At 43.4% G+C, this 23,840-nt stretch overlaps 1 protein-coding gene across 3 annotated transcripts in view; it reads left to right on the forward strand.

Moving 5' to 3' along the window:
• The window catches only part of LOC115095887 (prominin-1-A-like), a 156,930-nt gene that overhangs the window by 106,793 nt on the left and 26,297 nt on the right, over window positions 1-23,840 (forward strand). For all 3 annotated transcript variants that reach the window (XM_029610185.1, XM_029610184.1, XM_029610186.1), the window contains 5 exons: window positions 5,321-5,444; window positions 8,408-8,499; window positions 12,472-12,556; window positions 16,802-16,948; window positions 20,917-20,982. In XM_029610185.1, the coding sequence (XP_029466045.1) occupies window positions 5,321-5,444; window positions 8,408-8,499; window positions 12,472-12,556; window positions 16,802-16,948; window positions 20,917-20,982 (514 nt within the window). The remainder of the gene's footprint in view (window positions 1-5,320; window positions 5,445-8,407; window positions 8,500-12,471; window positions 12,557-16,801; window positions 16,949-20,916; window positions 20,983-23,840) is intronic.

Genomic DNA, 23,840 nt, shown 5'->3' on the forward strand with positions numbered 1-23,840 from the left:
TCTCATGAAAGGCATAGAGGAACTAGAAAAGGTGCAGAGGAAGGCAACAAAAATGATAAAGCGGATGGAATGATTCCCCTATGACGAGAGGCTGCACAGGTGAGGGCTCTTCAGCTTGGAAAAGGGTCGGCTGAGAGAGGACATGACAGAAATTTATAAAACCATGAGTGGGGAGGAATGGGTAAATAAGACAGTTTCTCTTTCAAATACTACTAAAGCAAGAGCACACTCCCTGAAACCAACAGCCAGCAGATTCAATATAAATCGTAGAACGCACTTTCACTCTGTGCATGATCAAACTGTGAAATCTGTTGCCAGAAGACGTGGTCAAGGGGACTAGCACAGTGGGGTTAGAGGTTTGGTTAAGTCCATAACAATATTAGTCAGGCAGACTAAAGAAAGCCAGTGCTGTCCCTGGGAGTGAGTATCAGGAATTCATTCTACATTTTATGGGATCTGCCGGGAACTTGAGACCTGGATTAGCCACTGTCGGAGACAGGATGCTGGGCTCGATGGACCTTGGTCTTGACCCAGCCTGGCATGTCTTACATTCTTGTGTACATGCGGACTTTTGCTTTGAGACTTGCAGCAGGCACAAAGTTCGTGCAGTCATGTATTGCCTGTTTTTTTTCTGCGGTTACTGCAGGCAAAGACTTGAAAATACCCTCTACATGCCTACGGTTTCCTTCCCCTGACCTACACAGGCCCCCGGCAATGCCTCCTTTTGGTGCAGCTGAACTTAAACGAACTGTGGAGCAATGTGCAAAACGTTAGGCACATTGAGGGAGGACAATTCAAGTGATTAGTGCGAGTAAAAATGCTTTTTACCTGCATAAATTGCCTTGAAACTTGTCCTCATAATGAAGGAGATTAATAACATTTCAGTTTTTGTTTCATTTTTCAGATTTGAATGATACCTTCAGTTTTTAGACAGCAAAAATAACAGAGCATCAACAGAGTTGCTCATTTTTTTTCTTTCTAGGAAGTCTTTTTTTTTCCCTTAGCATTTCCCTTACCCAGCACATTTCGTCGAAAACTGAAAAGATTTATGTTGAAGAAAGTTGGCATCATGGAGGCACCCTCGGTAGCGCCCCTTTCAGGTTGTGTTCCAGGTATCATAATATCCACCAAAAGGTTTATCCTGATAGCGTGGTATTCCTAGGAGATGACGACAACCCAGTTCAAAGCAATAGTTTGTCATAGCCTAGAAACAGCTAGCGTTTGAGTTTCCTACAGGAGGTTTTCTTCAGGATCCTCCAAGGAAAGTCCTCGGCAGAAAATTGAAACGTCAATGGCCGGAATGCCATGTAATTGTTCTCCTTGATTTCTTTTTTTTTTTTTTTTTAATTTTTATTGTGTTAATTGCAGAACAAATACTGTAAATCCTCTTTGATTTTCATCTTTTTTTTTTGGTTTACGGGGGACTTCACCCTGAGCCCTATTTTTCTGACCTCCAGCACGCACCCCTGGCTAATGAAGAGCAATGGGAAATGTTGTTTGATTTACCCTAGCGGAAGGCAGCGTTGTCGGTAATCTGCAAGGTAATGCTTGCTTTTGAGAGGACTGAGAGAGTTTTCACTTTCCCGGTATAATTCCACTTATGTCCTTTCTATGAATGGGGAGGAGGGAGGCAACTGCCTGTGTTTTGTTCCCGAGCTGCACTCAGGATAATAATCCAAACGTGTATCCACATACGCCGGCTCACGCATATTATAAAATCGGCCGTACGTGTGCACGCAATTTTATATGGACGCACACATGTGCATGCAAATGCCGCGTCTACCGCGTAAGTGGGGGTATTTTGCGTGGGCATGCATGCCGAAGCAAATAACCATTTCCCCAGTTTTTTCCCAGTTCGCCCTGGTAAAGGATAGGCCTTCCTAACCCCCCTAGCTAGTTAGCTAGCCTTCCTTTTGCTCTATTAGCCACGACCCTTCAAAACCCGCTGACTAGCCCTGATATTTTTTTTTTTATTTTAAAACTTACACACTATCCATGGCAGAAGTAAAGTTAGGCGGTAGGAGAACTTGGCGTGCGCCTGTGCGTGTTAATACTTATGCGCAGGCTTCGTGTTACAGACCCGGGCCGCACGTGTCCTACCCAGACCCCGCCCCCTCTTTTTTGCCTTTTTCGATTTCTGTGCATACCCTGGCACTTCTTAAAATCCGTGCGGCGTACGCTGGCCCAAGACATGAGCGTATCTCCCGGATTTGGCATGTGTAGGGCTTTTAAAACAGACCTTAAAGTCCTTATTATAGCAATACTTCTTCAATGGAAATGATTTCAAAACCACTGTATTTACTTGGTGAAGAATCTGTAGTCTTCGTTCACGCATCCAGAAACTCAGTCAGGATCTCCTTACTACCCTGCAGCAAGTTCTCCTACTGATTATCAGGTCGATTAAAAAAAGCTAAGCATTAAAACCATGCACTGAAATTCAGTTCACAGCTTAATGCACAGGCTAATATATTTTTTTAAACTCCCAGTTTAGTAAGATAATGGTTTGCTAATACACATAAACCAGAAAATCTATGCAGAGAAAAGGCTTAGCGCATAGCAAAACGTGGGGTATGCGCACAAATCATGATTTCCGCGCATAAAATGTTGTTTATGCACACAAAGATTGTGATCTTTGCGTAGTTAGGAGCAGATGCTCTGTGTCCCTAGCTTTCTCAATCTGAGTTAGGACCGTGACTTTTATTGTATGCATAACTCTTATGCTCCTAACTTAGTGCCTAGATCTGTACTAAAATATGCTTTAGTGCACACACAATTATTTTCAGCACAGAACACTCTTTTTGTGCACATGAAATCTCGACTTCATGTCCCAGCACCAGAACTCGAGCTTCCACCCATAAACTATTAGCCCTGGAAACTTTACAGCACCTCGGAATAGGAGGTAAGTTTCCAGCACTAGGAAAACACAAGATAAGCCTGCGTTTAGGAATAATAGCTAATGCCATCATTAGTCTGGGATTTGGTTGAGTGGGCGCTAAGGAATACGCACCTTTCTATGCCCACATTTTTTTTTTGTGCACCAAACTCCTTGCTGCATCAGCAGTGAAGTTTGTGCACATAAAATGTGCTCACACCTGGAGGTTAAACTGTGAGCTGCTTATTGCATCGGTCTCTATGTTGAGGGAACGTCTCCACCCCTGAGGATACCTCTTATCCCTGGAAATCCTGCTGCTCCTCTGCAGAACAGGCTTCTTTCCTTCCTTTAACACTATGTTGGCATGTCTTCTCATCTCCTATTTGTTGTATTTATATTCCGTTTTTCGGCACTTCGAAGCGAATTACATTCAGGTACTGTAGCTTAGTGTCTGCCAAAGCCGGGAGATATGCAAGTGCGCGCTGTCCGGATTTAAAAAAATGCGCGAGTACGCGTGTATCTCTCGGTATGCATACAAAACGTTTTGGGGAAAAAAGGAGGGGGGTGTGGTCTGAGAGGGGCGTGGGCATTCCTGGATTTTAGCATTACAGCAATATGTAATCATTTATGTGCACAAGCACGCGCTGGGGTTCCTGTCCGCATAACTTTTATTTCTGCTATGGATGGCGTGTAGCTAGTATAATTAAAAAACAAAACAAAACACAAAAAAAACGAGGCTAATTAGCGAGGATTGAAGGGTTGGGGATAAAAGGGTAAAAAGGAGGAAGGTTAATTACGGGGATTAGGCAGTCCAAGCCTTTACCTGGGCGAACTGGTAATTGCGCTAGCATGCGTACATAATAAAATCTCTTTCACTTACGCGGTACAGCCGGCACTTGCGTGCAGAAGCGCGCACCCATATAAAATTGTGCACACATGTACGTGCGTACTGCCAGTTTTATACCATGCGTGCATATACACGTGTATGTTATTAAATGGCCACATTCATTCACGTGAGCCACATATGCGCCCACGTGGATATTTAAAAGTTACCATTCCTGTTTTGTATTTGAGGCAAAGGAGGGTAAAGTGACTTGCTCAGGGTCACAAGGAGCAGCAGTGGGATATGAGCCCTTGCTTCCCTGGTTTGTAGCCCGCTGCTCCTGGTTGGACTAGTCAGAACACGTCTTCTCTTCTGTCTGTAGAATTGCAGCAGACCACGTGTGGGCTTCAGATCCCTTCTGGACAACCCAACTTGAGCACACTTTTCTTCAAGGATAAGATCCTTTAGGGACCGAGCTTTCTTCAACTTCTTAGGGAGCTCTCACTCTTACTTGTCCTCAGCCTTAGAACAGTAAGATGTACTGAGGGAATGGCTAGACTCCTGCCTCTGAGTCTGCAGCTGCTCCCACGTCTACCACAAAAATCTTCCTTCTGAACACTCCAGCAACATTAGGGGGGTCTCTCTATCTTTTCATAGGTACAGTTCATCAAGGCACATTCAGAAAGAGATACACTTACAAATGAAACATACCATATACTCCTTACTATTTAAATGTGTTCTTGTAAATAGGACATGCATAAAAATATTTATTTGTAGACTGTCTACAGTGATAAATAGAAAGAGGGGCCTGGGTCCACATAAAAGACTGAGACTTAAGGTGACCACAAGTAGGGTCTATGAACTTATTAAAGTTTACTAAGGAAAAGTCTCTTTAAGAAATCATAACTTCAAGTCCATAGAGGCAGTGCAAATAAAACTAGGACTGTTTCAGTCTGCCCGGCAAATATGGAGCTGTATGGTCGCCCTACCTAGGCAATGGATGAGCATGGGTCTCTTGCGGGTTTCGGTGTTACACTAACACGTCAACCTCTGTGGGCTAGAACTGCAGCCTTTAGTTATGCTGAAACACGCTTTACTGGCCTGAGCTGTTCTGGTGCAATGGATGGAAGAAACATAGAAGATAACTTTCAAAGCAATTTATGTGGGTTAAAAGCATTTTCCTCTTGTTAAACGGCTGTCTGGAAATCCCCCTCAAACTCCATCTGTTCTTCCATGACCTGCAGGCCTTTATCTGAATTAAGAGGAGATGTTTTTGGGGGCGAGTTTAGGCCTGGGGAAGAAACCTAGGCATGTAAATGGCATTTTCAAAGCTTCGCCTACACTTTTTTCCAGCAAACGTTTACTCCCATGGACAAAGCAGGCACACGTGACCTCGGCAGATTCCAAAGAGAAAGCTTGCTGTACTTACACCATGAAAATGGGGGCAAAGCCTGTGAGTAAAAAGCATGCATGGTCTTTGTCCCAGTGTGGATAGTTTGAAAATTGCCCCCATAGTTTCTTCACTGATGGAGGGGAAAAACCAATAACCCCTCAAACTCTTAGGCACGGTGCGAGCAGTATCTTTTCAGGGGCTGAAAGCTAATTGCTGTGTTCTTCTCTGACAGGGGTGCCGGATTCAGCTTCATATTCTCTTGGCTGTTGATGCTTGTAGTCCTGATCTTGTTTTTAGTAGGGGGGAATTCGTACACCTTGATTTGCAAACCCTGGAGTGATCAACAACTCTACAAGGTAAGACTTCTGCATCCAGCCAGGGTTTCTTCAGGTCTGCGGGACGGGGTCCTGAAAAGAGTCCCTGGTTTTTTTCGTGTACAGTAGACGGACGCTACTTGCTCCACCCTTATCTCAGTTTGTAAGGATTTTGCTCCACAAGTTTCTTATGCAATTGTCTCTGCTCCTTGCGGTGGCAATTTACAGAAGAAACTGCAAAATTCATAGGAACTCTTTTTACAGAGTATATTAGTCAAATGGTGTCCATTCATTCATTCAATGGGCAGATTCAGGAAACCCAGCTGAACAAGAATGGGGGAAGATTTGCCATCATTTCAGTGTGCAGGGATTATTGTATTTTGTGGGGAATTTGGATTTTGATTTACTCCTTTTCAGGGCTCTGTTCTAGACTTGTACATGCAACCAGGGACTTGCAGTGGGTTTTTCATATTTTACAAAATTGAATACTTGTGTTAAGCAGCCTGACTTGTGCAGAAAAGAGCAAATCGTAATCAGATACAACCAGTATAAATCAAGAGTCTGTGCAGCTACCAGTTCAACAAAGAGTTCAATTTAAGATTAATAGCCACCTCTTATAATGTTATGATATATATATATATATATATATATATATATATAATTATCTGATCTTCATTTTCCTTCTTACTCCTAGTTATTGATTCCCTGTTACATGTAACTGCTTTTCTGCACCATTGTTCAAATTGTAAAGTTTATTGCACCCCTGTTTCTTGTGAACCAGCATGATGGGACTACTGTCTTGAATGTTGGTATATAAAAAAACTTAAATAATAAATAAATAAATAAATAAGATCAGGAGTTTGATGTACAAAGGCAACTAAAGGACAGGGGGTAAAGTACTTACAACAGCTGGTAGAGATGTACAAACCAGTGAGATGCCTCCATTAAGCATCAGAGATTTTATTTAATGTACCAACAGTTAAGGAGGTATCGAGAAGCACAATTAGGAAGAGGCTTTTTTTTCCATCATAGGCCATGAATCTTGGAACGCAGCACCAAGAGAGTTGCGGATGGAGCCAAATTAGATGCTTTTTCCGAAGGGGATGACATTTTGGCTCTTTCCATGTAGATCTGAAAGCAGTATATATTAATTCTCTGCCAAGGGTAGATAAAAAATGTAACTGAGGACTCTGTTTATTATGTATTTGGTAAACAAGCTTAGAAAGATGCAGTTAGCAATGGTTCGTCATGCAAATTGATTGGATAACTAGAGTGGATATGTTTGAGGTCCCTGCTTTACAGGTGTGAGATCAGCTTGAGGCCTAACACTGAACCTTTTCTCCACTTCTGTCTCCTCTTTCTCTCCAGATCTCATATCCTTTCCATACTGTGTTCTTCTTTTTCTATTCCACCATCTTTTACCTTTTTTTTTTTTAATCTTGTCACTCTTTTCTCCTTCCTATCTGCTTTTTATCTTTCATTTCAGCCTCCTTCATCTATCTGTAAAATTAAAGCTTTATTTATTTCAGAACCTGAGTGTATTGTCTCACTTTCTTTGCTCGGAAGCTTTTTCCTGCCTCTTTGGTTTCTTAGCTCAGTCGGGGCCTGTCCTGAATCCTCATTTGCAGCTTCCCATTTGATTGGTTTTCCCCTTTCTCCCCTCCCCAGAGGGCCCAGTTATTTGCAGTAATTGTCTGCTGGACTTAATAGGCCAGGACTGCAACAAGGGCCTGAAACCCGTGCGCTCTCGAGTCAGTCATGAGCAACCTCTGAGGCTCCTTCCCAGGGCACGTGAAAGCTGCATTCCCAGCCCCTGCCAAGCCAAGGAGTTAGGAGCTGGCTTCAGGCATTAAACTCGTGCCTCCTGCACAGCATCATGAAGGAGTGCGTTGGGCCGTCAGCCTGACTGAGCAGTCCCTTTTAAATAACCGACTCCTAAAATAAATAAAACATTTCACATTTTATTTAACACCACCACGAATGAATGCTACCAAATTACCAAGTCCAAAAATGCAAGTCAGTTTGTGCATGCCATCTCTTATTTAATACTTATTGAAGAGAATCCTTTTTGATGCCAAAAAAAAAAAAAAATTTCTCTCCCTCAGATTGAGGAAATGTGTTAAAGCCGGAGCTTGAAACATCAGCCTTCTGGTCTAAGGAGTAGGACAACGGTGTAAGCTAAACAGTAGAACTTCCAACTTTTCTCAATTGCAGTTCTGACGCATCTCTGGAAGGAGTTTTTTATTAGCATAACGCTCCCTCTGTTGAAAAAGCGCTTGGTCCAGATCACACAGACCCGGGTTTTTCAGTATTCTACTGGCTTGATTAGATTTGCTTTAGCCTACGCAGAACACGACTTAATTGTAATGGGAATAAGACTGCCCACCATTAGCACCAGCAGAGTGCTGCAGGAATTAAAAGATGCGGTGTCTGAGCCTCTGTGCGAATGGGAATGGTCGAGAGGACTGGAGGAAATGAAGGGAGCTGCTTTTATATGACCCAAACAAAAGGAAGAGGATAGGGAATTATATCTCTTCTGTCTCAAATCAATACCGGGGAAAATATTAGACTCTTATTATGGAAAATTAACTAACCATTCAAAGAGCAGGACCACAATATGGATTTAGGGCAAACAGATCCTGTCAAGCCAATGTAATTTGAGATCATTAACATGGAGAAGACAGAGGCAATAGTGTAGTTATCATTTACAAGCATGCCAATATGGTAAAATGTCCGAGTCATCTGGTAGTCTTAAATGTATAGTGAGTTTTCCACACTGCAGTCATACCGAAGCTGACCAAAGAGTTTTTAGGGAGCTGATGCAGGATTGATGTCTTTCCATTGGTTGGGAGGCCTTCAGAGTGGAGCATGGCTGTCTGCTGATTAATATGGCGAGGTAGTGAAGGTAAAGGGGAGAGTGACTTGAACATTTATTGCTTTGATTCTAATATCACTAGGATACTTTCCTAGAAAAGGTAATCAATTTTCTAATTAATTTCTTTTAGTTTCTTGATACACCAAACTTGATTCCAAATTTCAATTTGTCAGAGATTCTTGGTCTACAGAACGCAACTGTGAATATATCGAGTATCTATCGGTGAGTACTCCGCTTTGTTATGACAGATCTAGAAAAGGTACAGAGAGAGGCAAAAAAAAAAAAAAGAAACATGGAATGGCTCCCTTATGAAGAAAGACTGAGGAGGTTAGGGCTCTCCAGCTTGGAGAAGAGGTAACTGAGAAGGGGATATGATAGAGGTTTACAAGATCATGACTGAGGTAATACATGTAAATAGAGAATGGTTATTTACCCTTTCCAATAGTACCAAGACTAGGGGACACTCCATGAAACTAGTATGTGACAAATTTAAAACAAATTGGAGAGAGGTTTTTTTTTTCACTCCATGCACAATCAAGCTGTGGAATTTGTTGCCGGAGGATGCGGTCAAGGCATCTATCAGAGTAATACTTATCCCTGGAAATGAGCAACAAAGTATGGATCTACCCTTCGGGGTCTGCCGGGCACCACCTAAAGACTCAGATTAGCTGCTTTTGGAGACAGGATGCTGGGCTTGGTGGTTTGGCTTGGCATGGCCAATCTTAGCTTCTTATGTCCCTAAATGAAGTAATCTGACCGCTCCAGTAACATTCTTTCGAGGTGAATATCTCATTGCTGTGCACAGAGAACTCATCTGTATATATCTGTTTTAGGCGCACATGTTATAAAATCTGGGGTCGGCGTGCGCAAGGGGGGTGCACACTTGTGCACCTTGCACGTGCCAAGTCCTAGGGGAGCCTGGATGGCTTTCCCCATTCCCTCTGCCCCTCAGCCCTACCTAAATCACCCCCCCCCCCCCCCCCCACACCTTTATTTTATAAGTTGCGCCTGCCTCTGGGCAGGAGTAGGTTGCGCGCACCAGCCGAGTGCTGTCCCACAATCCCCTGGCACGGCTGCTGTGCCGGAGGCCTCTGTCTCGGTGCCGGCCCCGGGACATACGCGCGTTCCGTGGCTTGCACGCGTCGCTGGGCCTATGCAAAATAGGTTTGGCGCGCACAGCAGCGGGTTTAAAAGGGTTACGCGTGAATATTATGCTCGTGACCCTTTTAAAATCTGTCCCTAAGAGTTTTTCCCCTAAACACAAAATGGGAGAAAAGCATTAAAGGTGAATTTCTAAAAGCCCTACGGGCCCCAAAGCTGGGAGATATGCGCGTGTCTTGGGCCAGCGAGCACTATGCAGATTTTAAGAAGCGCCCGAGCATGCGCGTATCTCCCGGTACACACACAAATTAAAAAAGGGGTGGGGTGTGGGTGTGGTTTGGGCGGAGCATGGGCAGGACAAGGGCGTTCTGGGAAGTACTTATGCACACATGTGCGTGCTGGGGTCCCCTACCACGTAATTTTACTTCTGCTATGGATGGCATGTAAGTTTTTTAAAATAAAAAAATCAGGGCTAGTCAGTGGGGTTTGAAGGGTCAGGGCTAATAGGGTAAAAGGGAGGCAATCTACCTAGGGGGGTTAGGAAGTCGTATCCTTTACTGTGGCGAACTGGGAACGAACTAGGGAAACGAGTAAATAGCATTGGCGCTTGTGCCTAGCAAAATCCCCCCACTTACGCAGTAGAGGCGGCATTTGCATACACATGCACGCGTCCATATAAAATTGTGCCCATACGTACACGTCTATTGCCAATTTTATAACATACGCGCATATGGTATTAAATGGCCTCATCCTTTGGTGTGAACCAGCATATATGCATACATGTGAATCACAAGGCTGTTTAAAAGTTACTGTCCCCATGAATGTGTGCCTTGGTTAGCCGGGTAAGTGTAGGACTGCTATTTGGCTGTCCTATAGTTAGCTGGCTAACTATAAGATAACTGAGTATATTCAGCGGCATGGCTCCACCAATGAACAGCTCAGCTTTACCAATATATTTATCTGGCTAACTTGTTCAGCCAGATAGTGACTGAATATTCTTCTCAAAAGGTTTAAGGTGGGCCAGATTGAAGGATTTTGCAAAAGTTAAGCAGAACATCAACTAAAACCAAAATCCCTTCAAAATTGCATAGCACATGCAGGCCCAAGACATGCACGAATCTCCCAGCTTTGGTGCATGTAGGCTTTTAAATTCTATATTAATATAATATAATTTTTTTTTTAATTTTTTTTTACTGTACGTAGTGCAGCTCCTGGGAGGAAAGAAGGTGAAATATGTTTGTTTTTTTTCTTCCCAATCTATTTTTGATGGAATATATTCTCTCTCTCTCCCTGGCTGCCTTGCCCCTACCACCCCCTAAAAAAAGGAGCATTTAAAGAGCATGTGTTTATCCTAGAGGGCAATTTTCTGACAGATCTAGCCCGCTAACTAAGGAGTCATTCAGCTAGATCTGGAAGGGTGAAACTTTCCTGCACCAAGCAGCTAAATATAGCCACTGAAAACCAAAAAGTAAACAAAAAAATAAAAAAATTATCTGTATAAATATCAAGCTCCATAACTAGGAGTTTTGAGAGCTATGGGTGGTAGAGGGGGACATCTGTGTATTTTCTGGCACGCAGTAGACTATTCACAGATACAGCAGATATAAGAGATGCAGATACTTCACAGGTAGTTTCCCTTTCGAAAATGCGCGAAAAGTGATGCAGGTGCAAAAGTGCCCATGTAACTTGCGGAAAATCTCCTCTAGGATATCTGACCACACGCATGCACAAATACGGTAACTTTCAACTTGGAGCGTGGGCGCACGTTTTCATATGTCGGCAAACACCCAGGGACGCGGCGATTTTTATAACTTGCGTGCATGTTGTAAAATAAACTAGATGCATGCCCGTGTGTGCTCATTTTTAAGTGGGCTTGCACCTAGCTGCAGAAATCCCCCTTCTGTGGCGTAAGTCAGGATATTTTAAAATGGGCGCCCATCCATGGCATTGCCAGTTTGTCCAGTTAAGACCTAGGTTCTCTAAATCCCCCTGCACTTTCCCCAGTTACCCCCCAAACCCTTTAAAACCCATTAGAAATGGCTTAATTTTGTAATTTTGGAAGTTGCGCCTCTTCCATAGCAGAAGTAAACTTATGCGCCACTGCTTATGGGTGTGCAATCAGGCGCGTAAGTATTGCATGCACATCTCTAGGCCACCCCCCACCCTGACCTGAATACACCACGCCCCTTTTTGAAATCAGGTGAGATGTGCATGCTGCAGGAGATGTGAGCGCATCTGGGTGGTTTTTAAAACTTGGTCGGCGCATGTAAGCCCAACTTGTATGTGCATGCATCCCCTAATTTATGCATGCACTGCGCTTTTAAAATTCACCTTAACATGTACATGCACCGTTGTTATATGCATTGTTCTGCATGTTCACGTAAATGTTCCTTCAGTAAAGAGCATACCCAGAAAAATATGAAGTTTATTTTATTTTTGGTTTGTATATAAAAGTGCACTCCCACAAAATAAATTTAAGCCTTCATATGCCAAGAATGTGCTTCCCAGTACCTGCTAAATGTCCCTTCATTCAGACACATTAGATTAGATCAGATTTTCAGAGGGATAGCAGAGTCAGTCTGGAGTAGCAAAAATGAGAAGAGGCGGGGGTGGTACCTTATAATCTTAACAATTTATTGAGGCATGAGCTTTCTATGACAATCAGAACCACTCAAATTCAGAAAGATGGTCAAAATCTTTCTGTTAACTGAGCACAAGTAGTCAATGATTATACCATGGGTTTCTAAAAATGGTGTCCCTAGCATTCTTTTCCAAGTGGGGTTATCCTAGTGGTTTTTATATCCCTGTATATGGTGATTTGCAGCAAAGAAATTATTTTAAAAAATTTGTTTTTATATTTTATTTTTTAAATGCTTTAAATTCTTTTGAATATGTTTGTACCATTTGTTTATTGATCTTATGTTTAACTTATGATTGCTTTTTTGTAAACCACCTAGAGATGTTGATAGTCGGTATACACATTTTCTTAAATAAATAAATAAATAAAATAAAGTATACTCAAGCTTTTCAGTTTGTTTTTTGCCAGTGCCTTGCATGTATCTGTGATAATCTGTTGGCACCCCTCTCTTCTAGTGACTGCCACAATAATGAACCTTTATGGAGCACCCTGCACTTGGATCAGAAAGTGCCCTTGGATAAGATACTGAATATCAGCAAGGTTAGTAGCCACGCCTTAACTTTGCAGTTCTTACATTATCTGTGGAGTACCTGCCAGTTCCCTCCTCTTTTTTTTTTTTTTTTTTTTTTACAAACACAGAAAAGTGACAGCGGAAAGAGATGATAGGGCCTGTCCTGTCTGCCCATCCACATCAATTACTCAGCTCCAGCCTCTCATGGATGCCATTTTATTTATTTGCAGTACTGCAGGGTAATCTTAGCATGTTGGCATTCCCTAAGTGAGTCTGGAATGCATTTCTTTTTTGAGTTTTAGAGGCATTTGAAGTGATCTCTGCAGCAAGGCAGAAATTAATTTCAGATTCATTTAAAAGATCTGAGAAATGAATATCTTAAAAAAAGGAGTCATCCAGTAGTCACTTCTAGCAACTGGTAGGTTGATTTATTTGATGTATCATCTGCCTGTCCATACAAGTGTAGGGCTACTTAGCAAAACCTGGAAACCATATGTTACTGAGCACTGCAATATCAAGATATGCTTAAGCAGGACAGTAAGGGCCTGATGTACCAAATGTTTTTATCCATTTTGTATCTATGGGCAAAATGCTTAGTACACAGGTGCCTTTGTGATTATTATTTGTTAAGCAAAGTGTGGTCGGCAATGAAGTTCATTCACAAAAGTCATGGTGGGATTCACATTTCGGTGAGCTGTTACATTAAGCAGTTCATTTTTTTTTTTAAATTAATAATCCTTGCGTTAGATATTCTGATTTAAATGTGCAAAGCCCTAGTCTGGAAGTATGCAGTAAAATCAGAGGTTTTGTGGGTTTTTAGCTGGCTAAAAGTATGCATATACTTTCGCAAGGTGGGTACAGTAATTTAAAAAAAAAAAAAAAAAAAAAAGGATTCTGGGAAATAACTAAATCAAGGGAGAGAACTACACGCACATATTAATGTTTAAAAAAAATGTATTGAGGAAGAGGCTGGGAACTACAGGCCACTTCGTCTGACCTCTGCAGTGAGTAAATTAATGGTGTCTCTGCTGAAACAGAGGCTAGTGCAGTTTCTGGAATCCAGTGGATTATGAGATCTGAGGCAGTAAGGTTTTTACCAGAGGAAGGTATTATCAGATGAATCTAATCAATTTCTTTTACTAGGTTGACCAGAGATTTGGATCAGGGGAGAGCACTAGATAGATAGTGCTTACATTTCCGTAAGGCCTTTGACACAGTTCTGCATAGGCGACTTATAATAAACATAGTGCCCTTAGTATTCGGCATAAAATGTCTGACTGAGTTAGAAACTGGTTGAGTGGAAGGCAACAAAGGGTAGTGGTAATTGGCGTTCACGCTGAGTAGAGCGGTAATACTAGTGGAGTGCTGCAGGGATTGGTCCTTGGACTGTTTTTTTTCAACATTTTCGTAAACAATATTGTGGAAGGACTATTGGAAAGATGTTATCTTTTTGTGGATGGTACAAAAATCTGCAACAGAGTAGGCACACAGGAAGGTGTAGAAAATTTGAGGAATGGTCTAGAGTCTCTCAGCTAAGACTTAATGCTAAAAAATGCAGAGTTATGCATTTGGGGGCGGATTTTCAGAGCCCTGCTCGCGTAAATCCGCCCAAAACCGGGCGGATTTACGCGAGCAGGGCCCTGCGCGCCGGGAAGCCTATTTTACATAGGCCTCCCGGCGCGCGCAGAGCCCCGGGACTCGCGTAAGTCCCGGGGTTCTCGGAGGGGGGCGTGTCGGGGGCGTGCCGGGGGGCGGGCCCGGTCGACGCGGCGTTTCGGGGGCGTGTCGGCCGCGTTTTGGGGGCGGGTACGGGGCGTGGCTACGGCCCGGGGGCGTGGCCGCGCCCTCCGTACCCGCCCCCAGGTCGCGGCCTGGCGCGCAGCAGGCCCGCTGGCGCGCGGGGATTTACGTCTCCCTCCGGGAGGCGTAAATCCCCCGACAAAGGTAAGGGGGGGGTGTAGACAGGGCCGGGTGGGTGGGTTAGGTAGGGGAAGGGAGGGTAAGGTGAGGGGAGGGCAAGGAAAGTTCCCCTCCGAGGCCGCTCCGATTTCGGAGCGGCCTTGGAGGGAACGGGGGAGGCAGCGCGGCTCGGCGCGCGCAGGCTATACAAAATCGATAGCCTTGCGCGCGCCGATCCAGGATTTTAGTGGATACGCGCGGCTCCGCGCGTATCTACTAAAATCCAGCGTACTTTTGCTTGAGTCTGATGCGCAAGCAAAAGTAGGCTGATCGCGCTTCTTTTAAAATCTACCCCTTGGGCTTTAGAAACCTAAGGGGAGAGAGAGTGTGTGTGGGGGGGCGGGAGGTGAAATTCTTCTATGCATGAAATAAGAGCAGGATCTGGGGGTGATCATATGTAATGATCTCAAGGTGGCCAACAGGTAGATTTGGTGATAGCAAAAGCCAGAAAGATGCTTGGCTGCACAGAGAGAGGAATGGTCAGAAGCAGAAAGGAGGTGATGTTTCCTCTGTATGCCTCTGGTGAGACCTACTACTACTAGAACTACTTCTTAACATTTCTATAGTGCTACACAACATACACAGCACTGTACAAAACATACAAAAGATAGTCCCTGCTCAATAGAGCTTACAATCTAATAAGACAAACATACAGGACACACTTGGTATATTTCATAAAGCAAGACAGTGGTTAAAAAGAAAATTAGTTAACAAGACTAAAAGCAGACAATCAGGCATAAGATTTAAAAGCAGTTTCAAAAAGGTGGATCTTTAGATGGGATTTAAACGTGGCAAGAGAGGGAGCATGACATACCAGTTCAAGAAGACTATTCCAAGCACACGGCGCAGCCAGGTGGAAAGTACGGAGTCTGGAATTGGCAGTAGAGGAGTGACTTATCCAACGAGCAGAGTACAGAAGAGGAGGGGTGTAGAGAAATAAGAGAGGAGAAGTAGTGAGGTGTTGCAGAGTGAAGGCATTTGTAGGTGAGAAAAAGACCTCATCTGGTATACTGTGTACAATTCTGAAGGCCGCACCTTCAAAATGATATAAACAGGATGGAGTCCTGAGAATGGCTACTAAAATGGTCATCTGTCTTAATTGTAAAGCATATGGAGACAAATTTAAAGACCTAAACATGTATATTCTAGAGGAAAGGCATGATAGGTGGGATATGAAAGAGATATTTAAATACCTCCAAAGAATAAATGCACAGAAGGCTCTGGAACGAGGGGGCATGGGATGAAGGTGAAAGGGATGTAGACTGAGTAGTAATCTATGACAATATTTCCTTACAGAAAGGGTGGTGGATGTGTGGAACAGCCTCTCAGTAAAGGTGGTGGAGATGAGGACAGTATCTGAATTCAGGGAAGCCTGGGATAAGCATAGGGGATCTCTGAGGACGTGGTAGGGATTATTGAGCTGAGCAGTTGGTGCGGATGGACAGGCTGTATGGTCTTTTTATATCATCAGCTTTCTGTGTACTTGCAGTCAACATATGAGCTTTATGTACCCACTTGCAGATGACTGAAAGTAGGCACATGGGGGCAGATCTTCAAACCTGCGCGTGGGCGTAGGTTTGTTCGCGCAACCTGGCGCGAACAAATCTACGCCCGATTTTATAACATGTGCACGCATGTTATAAAATCCAGGGTTGGCGCACGCAAGGGGGTGCACAATTGTGCATCTTGCACGCGCCGAGCCGTGCAGGCTTCCTCTGTTCCCTCCGAGGCCACGCCAACATCGGAGCGGCCTCGGAGGGAACTTTTCTCCACCGTTATCGTTAAAGTTATGCCTGCCTCTGGGCAGGCGTAACTTGCGCACGCCAGCCAGCTGCCGGCGCGCCATCTCCCGGCAAGGCGGCTGTTCTAGAGGCCTCGGTCCTGCCCCCGGGCCGGCGCCCTGCCCATGGCCCCGCCCCGGAACGCCCCTTTTTCGGAGCCCCGGGACATACATGCGTCCTGAGGCTCAGCACACGGAGGGGCAGATTTCTCGGGTTACGCGCGTAGCCTTTGAAAATCTGCTCCATGGGTTTTAATCACAAAGTATAAAGGTAGATTGTGTGTGCTGAAAAATATGCAAGGACTTTCAGCTGGGGGTCTGACAAAGAAAATAAAATATTTCAATGACCATTACATACAGTCTTTTTACATATTTACTTATATCAGCTCTTGATTTGTTTCTAGGGAGTTCTTTGTATTCCTTGAACGTAAAGTGATTACAAAATGGCATTTATTTTGGTTTATTGGATGTTATTGGAACAATATGGAAGCGTTGTCATCTTGTAATGCTTGATTTATTTTCTTTAAAATCCTAGTATACAAGTGAAATCAATGCAATACTGGAAAAATTCAACATCAGCCTCACAGAGATAAAGTTTTTGGATGCTAATCAGACATCAGTCCTGAAAGACCTTGCCAGTTCTGGAATTGATGCACTAAACTTCACAGACATCAGTGAGCAGGTGGGATTTCCGTAGAGCCCAAGCCTCGCCTGCCATAGCGTTCTAAGAAGCATCTGTGTGTTTGAACATAATGTAAATGTCAGTAACTCTGCCTTTTATCATCTTGCGGTGGATACTGTCTACCTTCAGTCACTGAAACATGACCTTGCTTTCTAAAGACCTTGGAAGGAATTTAGGCTTCAGAAAAAGTTTGCTATATCCGTAAATACACTTTCTCTGTCATTATTGCCGGGTACGGTAATGCTACTATATTTGTCTTTCTGTTGACAAACGGGGGCAGCTAGCGGACAAGATATCTGGCTAAAATTAGCTGGATAGCTCATCTCACTGAATATGCATGATTAAAGTTATTCGGATAACTTTTAACCGTAACTGGCTATATTTGAATGTAATCAATATCAAAAGATACACCTGTACAGCGACCTACTATATTAGACAAAAACAATCAAGAGCTGAGCTCTGTCGCTATCCAATTAAATAAACTTTTTAAGTGAATAATGTGTGCTCTAATATTTTTGAAATAAAGTCAATACCTACGCTACCGGTGGTAAAAAGTTTTAAGTGGTATGCATAAATTTAAAAATATTAAGCGGAGTCAGAGAAAGGTTTCATACATAGCGTAGGTGCCCTGCACCTCTGTAAGGTGAACTTATAATCATCAACCTTCCTCCTCCTCCTCAATAATTTTTAAACAATAATTTTTTAAGAATTTTATATGTAAACTTGTGTTGTCCCCAACACCTAAAGGACTCTTCCGTGGCGATGTGATATTTAAATGCGTGACCGCAAAGGACTCTTCCGTGGCAATGTGATATTTAAATGCGTGACCGCAAAACTCTATTCCATGGTACTCAATGAGAATGTCAATAAAGGGTATAAAAACAGACTTCCCCGATTGTGGTTGGTGTGTCCATCTTCTTATGAATTATCCCAACATGTTTCAGACAAGAATGCCTTTCCTCAGGGGGTTCGATGTATACCGGAACCAACTACACGGAGTCTGCAACCCTCTCCTCGACGGTTTCTCCAGAACTCGAAATGTTGTGCCACAAGGCGATCTTCCTCCGTCGATCGCCAGGAAGAAAGGGGACAACACAAGGGGACAACACAAGTTTACATATAAAATTCTTAAAAAATTATTGTTTAAAAATTATTGAGGAGGAGGAGGAAGGTTGATGATTATAAGTTCACCTTACAGAGGTGCAGGGCACCTACGCTATGTATGAAACCTTTCTCTGACTCCGCTTAATATTTTTAAATTTATGCATACCACTTAAAACTTTTTACCACCGGTAGCGTAGGTATTGACTTTATTTCAAAAATATTAGAGCACACATTATTCACTTAAAAAGTTTATTTGATTGGATAGCGACAGAGCTCAGCTCTTGATTATATTTGAATGTAGCCAGTTAAGTCTGAAGTTATCTGGCCATGTGTGGCCGGATAACTTGCCACTTAACCAGATACATTCAAAAGATATACGGTTAAGTTGCACTGTTCTGTGGGGCTGATGCAATAAAAGCGTGCAGAAAACAGGCGTTCGCATTGAGCGCCTGTTTTTCTAACGCACGCCCATCTGCCTCTCCTGGGCACCTGATGCAATATGTTAATGAGGTGCCACACTATAAAGGAGGTGCTAGGGGATAAATTGTGCATCCCTAGCGCGCCTTCTGCATCGGACTCCCAGGAGACATGGCTTTGCGGCTCAGGAAAACGGGAGCTCAGTTTACCAGCATCCGTTTTCCTAACCCATGTCCGTGCGCTAGTTAGGAAAACGGATGCATGTAAATTGAGCGTCCGTTTTCCTAACCTGACCTCCATCAAGACTTTTTTATTTTTTTTCCTGATGCTGCTTTCTGTGGTTCCTTCTACTTAGTATCGGGGTGATATTAAGTCTGAGGAACCACAGAGTAGCAGTATTTTCTTTGCTGTTTGGTGAGGCTTGGGGTGCCTCAGGACTTAATGCCAGCTCTGGGGCTGGTATAACTTTTTGCGGGTTAAAATGTGTGCGTCAGGCGGACGATGATTTTTTTGCATTGGGGTTACTAGCAAATAGCCTGGTCAACTTGGCATTTACATGTGATGAGCGCTATTAGCCACGTGCTGGTTTGGACACGTGTTTTGGCCACGATATTCCCATTATTGCATCGGGAGATATTCTTGCACGTCCAAGATCCTTGTCCAACCACACATCAAGCTGTGCACTAGGCTGAGCACACTATATTGCAGCCTGAGTCCCACCCACCTCAATATTTAAGAAATGGCCCTGCTGGGCTGAGCACCCCCACCCCCTAATCCTTTCAACTGCACATTAAAAAAATATGTGGTAATGGTCCACTGATTGGCTGCTCCCCTCTCCCTGCCCCTTTCCTGCTTCATCAGAAAAAGCCCCGCTCCTCTCCTTCCCCTCCCCAACCCTACCCCTTCCCCTCTCCCGATACCTTGTAAGGCTTTAGCTTTAACTCAAATTGCAATGGGCTCCTACTGCGATCTGGGCCCTGTGTTTCTGACATTGCTTACACTTCCAGCGTTAGTCACATAGCAATGGTGGAAGTGCCCGGCAGCCAACCAGTGGACCCTCACCACGTTTTGTTAAATGTGAAATCAGAAATGGGGGTGGGATGTGTGTATGGGAGGGGGTTGCTCAGCTTTTTAAGTACTGGGGGAGAGGGTGGGGAGGAACCAGGCCGCAGGCCTGCTCTTGTTTTCCCCTTCCTCCCCCCAAAAAACAGTGCCTCTTAACTGGATATCTTTTGAAGACACTGATGTGGGTGGGGGATTGTTTGTGGTGATACCGTATCACTGTGGTAGAGCATTCCCATAGGGCATTATTAATGGAATCAGAAATGCTTTCTTCAGGTGCTTCTATAACTGTACAGTTTCACCATAGCAACAAACTCCAGAGGTGCAGTTACCGTGTTAGGCCTCTAGAATACATAGAAATCAAAGATCAACAAACAAGTCATAAATGTAGGAAGTCGGCCTAATAAAAAGTTATCGCCTACAACGTGTTTGTATGTTTTACGATAGCAACAAACGCAGTTTGGGATCTGTTTGCTAAAGGTTTGCTGTCGTCGTGTGTCTATGGAAACAATGCTTAGTAAATCAGACCCTCAATGTATCAGTGCTGAGATCAATATGGTTTTGTGAAGCGGACAATAAAAATGTGGACGCCTGTAGCGAGACGGTACTGTCATAGAGAGAGAAAAAAATGGGTGAATATCCACAGCGTTCAAACCATCAGCATGTTAGTGTCCCTAATTAATCACAACGGAGACAGACATGGACATTAGTAGTGACGCATTAGCCATGAAAGGCCATGATATTAGCTCACTCTTGCTCTTCTGGGTTCACGGAGTTAGACTGTGGCAAGACGGCCTTCAGCTCTTCTGGTCATGAGAATGAAAGGCTGATTAGCCCTCACATTAAAAAAAAACCAAAACAAACTTTGAATAACCAGTAAAGCATTACATACATTCCTTTATTTGGTCTAGGGCTGATGTTTTGACGGGTAGCACTGCTGCAGCTGCTTAGAAGTTTCAAACATGTGCTAATTCAGCTGCTTGTGCCGGTTACCATGTGGCCCATACATACAGTATATGCACATATTTGTATTTTGGTCTTAGGACTTTCAGCATTGCTCTGTCATTGAACAACTGTAGAGGCGCTACAGACCAGTCCAGCACTGTCATTACATCAGAAATGACATCACAAGTTGGTTTCTGTGACATCATCCCACAGTTGCGATGAACTGACTGTGCAGAGTTGGTCTGTAGCACATCTGTCTCTCTATGTAATCCATGTATCTAATTTATGTATGGAATTAATGTGAAAGATAGCTTGTGTGAACTTTGCGATGCTAAAAGTCACTGCACTGGGAGCCGGCCTTCTGGGAGGAAGAGCTGTTATAAAGAACTTGTATTCAACTATATTGACTTTTCCACTTATGTTCACTCCTTTTCTTTCAGATGAAGAAAAACACAACCAAAGTTGATCTCTTAGCCTATGCAGATCAGCTGGATGACCTGGCAAATGTGAGCTATCCACAACTATCACAGTTAATGAGTTTGAGCTTGGAGATTTAATGTCAGCATTTTTTTTTTAAATCAATATTTTGTATGTTGACATGAAAATACTTGAGGGAACTGAATATTATTTTCTGCATGTCCTAATCCATCAATTACCTTAGAAAGACCTTAAATGGCCCTCTGTAAGATGAGTTTTTGATTAGCTTCTTTGTTCTTTCCCCAGTTTGAGCCTTTGGACGCCACTGTTTGGTTCTCTTTTGCCATCCCCTTGCCTCCTCCTGACCCTCTTCCAGCTTGTCTGGATCCACAGCTGTGGGATTTCTAGCTGCTAGCTAAAACTCCATTCCTGGCTTTGTTTTTAACCAGGTTGCTAATGACACCTCCTACAGTTTGAGGCAGCCTTACAGTAACAGTAACTGTTACTGCATAACAGTAAAAAGTTGCATTCCATTAAAGACTCAAGAAATCATGTACCAGAAAAACTTTGTGTTGGTAGGTATTCATTGCCTGAGGTGACTGACAACACGAAGGCCAATTTTCAAAGGGTTTAGAAGGCTGAGGGCCTTAGCTTCTCTGGGTACATACATTTAGGACCCTAAAATGTAGATGACTACAGGGGTGGCATGAGGACAGGGAGAAAACTCAGGAGCTTAGCACGGATTTGTAGCACTAGGCACCTAATTTAGGGTCCTAAAGCTAGGCAAATGAATAGCAGGCCTAAGTGAATTATCCACTGAACTTAGGAACCTAATGTAGATGCTCAGCTTTTTTTGAATATTGGCCTTGAGGATTCTAAGGCACAATAATGCCCTCAGATTTGGAAGATGTGGGTATTATAATCCTCTGTCAGTTATATTATCACCCCTCAGAGTAATAATTTTCCAATATTATTCTGTAATTCAGCCAATATCAAGGGAAGTATGTCTCTAGCTATGAAGCTCAAAGGGGTGATTAGCAAATATTCACAGATGCATGGAACAGCCTCCCAGTGGAGGTGCTTGAAGCCATTTCAGGAAAGCCTGAGATAAGCAGCTGAACAGGGGCATTATCACCACCGTTTTTTCTTGCTGGTTATGCCTCTCTCTGGCTCTAGTCACCACCTTGTTATATCAGTCTCTCACCCCATCACATACAGTTCCTTTGGATTTCTTGCATCCCAAATATGACTCTGTACTTTTTGGTATTGAATCTGAACTGAAAAGCATTCAGCCACTCTTTAAGCTTTCTTAGATCACGTCTCGTTCTGCCTTCTCCTTCAGAGGTGTCCACTCTGTTGTAGATCTTAGTGTCATCCGCAAAAGAGACAAACTATTTTCCTTCTAACCACTCCGCAATATTGCTCACAAAGGTATTGACCAAAACTGGCCCAGAGCCTTCCCTGAGGCAATTAATTAATCAGCCCTCTCTCCTGTGAGTGAATTCCATTTCAAAATGCCCTCTTTAATCTGTCCGTCAACCAATTTTTAATCCAGTTTGCCACCTTGGGGCCAATTTCCAGGCTGCTCATTTATTTATTTATTTTTAATTTTTAATTTTTATATACCGACATTCTTACATCCAATGTAAATCATATCAGTTTACATTAAACAGAATAGCAGGAAATAAATTTCCATAGTCTAATACAATGAACATTTCTAATTAAAATTGTTAACAAGTGAAAAGAAAAGGTAAAGAATTGGAATAAAGGTTACATAACAGAAAAATATAAAAGATTTTAATTTTTTTTTAGAAGCACAAGGGTTGCATGAAGGGGTACACAAAGGGGAGAGCCCCTTTGTCGCGCGACGCACGGTGCGCGGCACCTGATGGTGAGGCGCTCTTCAACCGTCGCCGGAGCTCCCAGTGACGTCGGGAGGGCGTGGTCACACATCGCATCGCAGTCATTCATTTCCCTCACCTCCTGCTGTTAGTTCCGTATCTTTTTTCCCCCTGCCATTCAGTTAGGTGTTCAGTTCTCGCGGGGGCCCGGGATGGAGGGTGGCCTCCCTGCTCGCCGGCGCCTGATGGTGAGGCGCTCTTCAACCGTCGCCGGAGCTCCCAGTGACCATTTATTTATTCATAAGCCTTCTAATTTGAACAGTATCAAAAGCGTTGCTGAAATCCAAGTAAACCATTTAAGCTCATGATCTAATTCTCCAGTCACCCAATGATGCCTCAGATCCTGCAACCACTGGATTGTAGATAGTCCACTATCCTTTCTTTCAGCAGAGTCTCCAGCACCGAGATGTGGCTAACCGGCCTGAACTTTCCCACCTTCTCTGTGTTATCATTTCACCACAGCAGCCCTTCTCTAACCTGGTGGCACCTCTTCTGTTTCCAAGGATCTATTGAACAGGCATTTCAGTGGACCGGCCAGAACAACTCTGAGTTCCCTTATTATCCTAGAATGCACCTCATGTGACCGGGGCCGTTGCAAGGGTATTAAGCGACCCTAGGCAAACCTTCTGCCTTTGCCAATCTGTAGTGATCCTTTTCCCAGATCCTCTTCAGTGAACCGAAGTATTTGTTAAGTATTTCTGCTTTTTCTTGTCTCTCTTCCACACCTTCTTCCTAGTCTCCTTTCAGTTTTACAGTTCCTCCTTTCTCTGGCGTACTAGAAAAAGTTTTGTCACCCTGCTTTACCTCTCATGCAGTCTCTTCTTCCTCTTGTGCTTTTGCCATGCTGATTTCTTTCTGTTTTTCTTTCATCTTTACCAGATATTCAATCTTTACCAGATGTTCAATCTTTTGTAGATCCTTTGTACTTTCTGACTGCTGATCTTTTTGCTTTAATTTTTTTCAGCCACCTCTTTGCCAAACCAGATTGATTTCCCTTATTTCTATTATAAAAAGATTTCTTGCTGTTATTATAGCTTCTTCTAGTT

The sequence above is a fragment of the Rhinatrema bivittatum genome, chromosome 7 (assembly GCF_901001135.1).
Source record: "Rhinatrema bivittatum chromosome 7, aRhiBiv1.1, whole genome shotgun sequence".
Classification (NCBI taxonomy): Eukaryota; Metazoa; Chordata; class Amphibia; order Gymnophiona; family Rhinatrematidae; genus Rhinatrema; species Rhinatrema bivittatum.